Here is a 4767-nt window from a genome sequence, read left to right as displayed (position 1 = left end):
TATACATTTACAAAGATAATGTTGCATTTTTGTGTTTTTATGTAGGGATCAGGTTAAGGCTGGGATATACAAAACTTTTGTCCATATTTTTACTAATGTTCTAATGTTCTGCTAACTATAAAGGGCACAGCTGTCATAAAACCAAACAGAAAGGCTGCATGGCTATTATAATAAAATTGCCAGCTTAGTCTGACAGTTCACCTGCCTGGGGCCAGGTTAGTTTCCCAGCATGTTGCCACAGTCACTGAGCTTAATCTATGTTAAATTTTCTTAATATGGACCAAATCATTTGACATTGAGTCAGACTACCTGAAATAAGCCTGGCCTATTACATTGTATTGCATCAAATCTCATTGTGTTGAAATGAATCTGATTGAAAGCAGATCGTACGATCATTGTAATACTAATAACGTTAATCGTATCGCTGTTTCATACTCATCTTTAATGTATCATATTGTTGGCTATGCATTGAGATTGTCACATTGAACTTAGTTATGGAGATGCACATCCCTACTAGTTAGTAGTTTACCAATAGCAGCTAAAAGATTGGATAGCTTACTACTACATCGTAAAATAGGGTGGATAAATGAAACCAAATAGCAAGAGCTTGGTGTGATTATATGGTATGAGGTATTCATGTCCCACTGCAGTGTTCAGAATCACAGATATGGCTAGAGGGAGGCCATGATACTGTGAGCTGACAGATACGCGTTTGCTTCTCTCAATCTGTCAGCTTATTGAGAGTGTGTGGATTTACAGAGAGCTCAGGACATAAACTGAGCCTCCTCTCAGTGTTTGTGTTCATTTGTCCTGGATGCTCATGTTTGTGAAGTGCTCAGAGATGATGCTATTATCCGTAGTGTCTGGCTGCTCAGTCAGCTGTGTAATAGAGTTCGGGAAAAGGTATTTCTTTTCTTTTCTTTTTTTTTTTGTTTGGAGCATTTGTATGATTGGAAGTATGCGTGTTTCTTTTTTTAGTTGAGATCTTTTACATCTCACTGTATAAAAGTGTATTTCTTAACTTATGATGACTATATATCATTCTTTAATGTTTATCTCTGCAGCTCTCCTCTACAAGCCTATTGACCGTGTCACTCGCAGCACTCTAGTCTTGCATGTGAGTTTCTCTCTCTAAATATATATATGTTTATTGATTTGCATGTGGTCAGGTTTAAATCTGTAAGGTCTCCTTTACTATGAGGCCAATACACTGGCTTTTATGTTTGTACTCTATTTATACTGGATGAGTCACTATATCATGTTAATCAAACTCAATAGTGATTTGGTCTTGTCAGTAATAATAATAATAATAATAAAAACACTTGATTTGTTTACTTGTTTTATCTGTGATGACATTTTGGCCTAATACAGATGCCGTAAAGAAGCACTCTGTCAAATTCTACTCTGTAAAGATCATGTGCTTGAAAATACCAGCATCAACATGTTAAACCTGCTTTTTTCATGGATCTTATGGTCATTTTCCAGATATATATTATCTTGTAGAACCTGCATGAGAGGAACCCTTAAAAAAATTGCATATATTCAAATAGAAAACACTTTTATTTTATGATATTGGTGTTTTAATGTATTGTATTCTAACATATATTTCAAATACATTTAATCTTAATAAGCATAAGAGACTTTTCTGAAAAAAAAAACCATTTTTTACTAACCCACTCTTTTCACTCTAGTGTAGGCTTTTATGTTTGTATTATCACTTGAAGAATAAACATACTGTAAATCTCAGATATGTTTTTTTTGTTTGTTTTATTGATTTGTTTTTCAGGACTTATTGAAACACACTCCTAAGGATCATCCAGACTTCCCTCTGCTTCAGGATGCTCTGAGAATATCCCAGAACTTCCTGTCCAGCATCAATGAAGAGATCGACCCACGCAGGACTGCCGTGACCACACCGAAGGGAGAGGTGTGTGACTCTGTGCGTTTACGTGACCGATGGAGAAGGAGAATACAACATCTTTTACATAAACAGTTCTCTGCTGTATATGCAAAATTGCATCAGTGCCTTTATAAGAACGTTTTCACACATACTTTATTAATAGCTTTTGAGTTGGCGTCCGGTATGGGTTTTTAGTTTCAGTTTTTGTTGAGCTCATGCCCACTGCACCAGTTGCACTTGTACCCACAGCAAAACCATTAGTCCAAGACCACATCAGTTGAGTCTCACTTGATTAAAAAAAAAAGATTTTGTATTACCTGACTATAAAATTAATGAAATAAATAATCAACAGATTAATCAATTACTAGATGCAGTCATTCAGGGCTGTGTCATGTATTCACATACCACTGTGTGATGCCACCCTCTGCTAATCCCCTGCATTGTTGCCCATTTTTTTAAATTAATAACGATATATAGTACATTCTCCCAAAATGAAAGTCCCTCAGTGCACAAATATTTCACCCAATCTTAACACTCTTGGCCACTTTTGGGGGCTTCTGTAGAGATGAGTTGGGCAACACTCCCCATTAAAGACCAAGGCATTTCATGAGTTCAAGACAGTTTGTCATGTACTTGTACATTTTGGGTCAGAGCAAATTGTGAAGGGCACACTGAGTGCTTGGAAAGTACTGGAAAAGAAATATGTAGTTTGAATTGCATGTTAACTTGCTTTTTGCTCATACACTCTCAGAAATAAAGGTACAAAAGCTGTCATTGGGTTGGTATCTTTTCAAAAGGTACATGGTTGTACCTAAAGGATTCATTTTGGTATCTCAAAGGTACATATCCGTACTTAAAGCGTAAATATTTTAACCTAATAGGTGCAAAGGTTTACCTTTTGAAAAGGTATTGCCCCATTGTCACTTTTTTTAATCTAAGTCTGCATCGTACCAACAGGAAATTATTCTTATAACCACAGATGAAGAGCTGTAGTTATAGCTGCATGGCTTTGTATGCATCTCTAAAAAAATAAGACAACAGTTTGCTTACTTGACTTTCGTGGATTAACTTATGGTTCACTTTGGAATGTTTTGGAACCAAGAAGCACTGGCACAATACCAGATTAGGGCGGCCAAAAGGTAAGGTATAATAATATATGTACAGAAGTTTTGGGAAAAAAGATGATGCTGTCAGTCAAATTCATCTGTCATTTTATTTAATATTCTTTACCAATCAGTCAAAGTCAACATGCTATTGTAAGGAGGCAGATTGAGAGTTTGTTAGCATTGTAAGCCACCTGCTCTTAGTGTTAGCCACATTAGTGGTGCTGCATTATTTATGATATTATGCAGTGTATGTAGTATTATCATTATTACCAGTAATCGTATATTGCCACACTCATAACTGTAATGGTTTACTTAACAAACTACAGATCTGGAAATGTTTAATTTCAACCTTAGATTGTTGAAATTCCCCTTTGTTTATTATTTATGTCCGTTTCCTATCATGAGCTACCAAGTGTGACCGCATGCTCATCATCCACATGGGAGTATGAATGGACATAATATCACTTTTCTTAATAATATCACACTTATTTCAAATAAATACTGTATTTAACGATTGAGTGTCAGCACAAGTAACTGCAGGCTGGTTCTTGACCTTTGTTGTCCCTCGGTTTTCAAGAAGTGTTTTTGCTCTGATGAATCCAAAGGAAGTAACAGTGGGTGTTTCGTGTCTCTGGCAGGTTCGTCAGCTGGTGAAGGACGGCTTCCTGGTGGAGGTGTCGGAGGGGACGCGCAAACTCCGTCATGTCTTTCTCTTCACAGACCTTCTGCTCTGTGCCAAGATGAAAAAGACGGCAGTTGGGTAGGAACATATACAGTTACACACAAACTCACTTTCTCTCTCATGTTATGATCTACCCACTCGTGCGTACAACACACTTCAGGCCGCTGTGTGTTTGGTGCCAGTAGATGAATTGTTTTGAATCACAAAGGGCCAACCTCATTTGTCACTCTGCTGTTGTCGTGGTTACAATGCCAAAGTCAGCGTAATATTGATTGATAGCTGCTGTTATCTTGATGTACCTCTTCCCAGAAGAATGGCACTCATATAATATATGTATACTAAACACCAGTCTACTTTAAACACGATCTTAATTTGGTACATGTAATCTGCTCTGGGACATTGATTTCTGGATTGTGTCCTCACCACCGACAGAGAAAGTATTCAGCATCTTAATCAGACTGAATTAGGCAGAAGATGATTTTAATTGGTTGCTTTGCATGATGATGAGCAGATTATATTTTGCTGCAAAGCCATGCTGGGCACCATAATCATTTGATAATAAGAGCTCATTATTAAGCATTTCAACTGTGGAAACACATTTTGATCCCTGAAGCGTGTTTGTGTGTGTGTATGTGTAGTCTACATAATAGAAAGTCTTCAGATTAATTAGTTACATCAGTCTCCACATAGGCATTTCCTGTCAGGACAGAGAGACATTATGAGGCATGTGTTTATGTGTATGTGAGCAGGAGCAAATTATACACATAATGCACTCAAATGATATACTTGATATAATTGTATATACTATGGTTGTCAATTTAAAAAGCTCCTATGAAATTTAAACATTTCTATGTGTGTGTGTCTGTGTGTGTGTGTGTGTGTGTGTGTTCAGGAGACATCAGCAGTACGAGTGTAAATGGTACATCCCTCTGGCTGATCTGAGCTTTCAGACTCTGGATGACTCGGATTCTCTCCCTCACGTTCAGACGCTTCCTGAGCATGAGATTGAGGAGATGAAGATCAAGATCTCCACCATCAAAAGCGAGATCCAGAAAGAGAAGGTAAAGTTTCTTTTATAT

General features: G+C 37.2%; 1 protein-coding gene across 6 annotated transcripts in view; it reads left to right on the top strand.

The window, feature by feature from the left end:
• The window catches only part of LOC122345940 (active breakpoint cluster region-related protein-like), a 248527-nt gene that overhangs the window by 221240 nt on the left and 22520 nt on the right, over positions 1-4767 (top strand). For 5 of the 6 annotated variants that reach the window (XM_043240482.1, XM_043240483.1, XM_043240484.1 and 2 more), the window contains 4 exons: positions 1065-1117; positions 1787-1927; positions 3645-3766; positions 4581-4749. The exons of the other annotated variant lie outside the window; for it this stretch is intronic. In XM_043240482.1, the coding sequence (XP_043096417.1) occupies positions 1065-1117; positions 1787-1927; positions 3645-3766; positions 4581-4749 (485 nt within the window). The remainder of the gene's footprint in view (positions 1-1064; positions 1118-1786; positions 1928-3644; positions 3767-4580; positions 4750-4767) is intronic. 6 annotated transcript variants of the gene reach the window in all.

Source organism: Puntigrus tetrazona, chromosome 5, assembly GCF_018831695.1.
Source record: "Puntigrus tetrazona isolate hp1 chromosome 5, ASM1883169v1, whole genome shotgun sequence".
Classification (NCBI taxonomy): Eukaryota; Metazoa; Chordata; class Actinopteri; order Cypriniformes; family Cyprinidae; genus Puntigrus; species Puntigrus tetrazona.
This window is presented reverse-complemented; position numbering and strand designations above follow the sequence as displayed.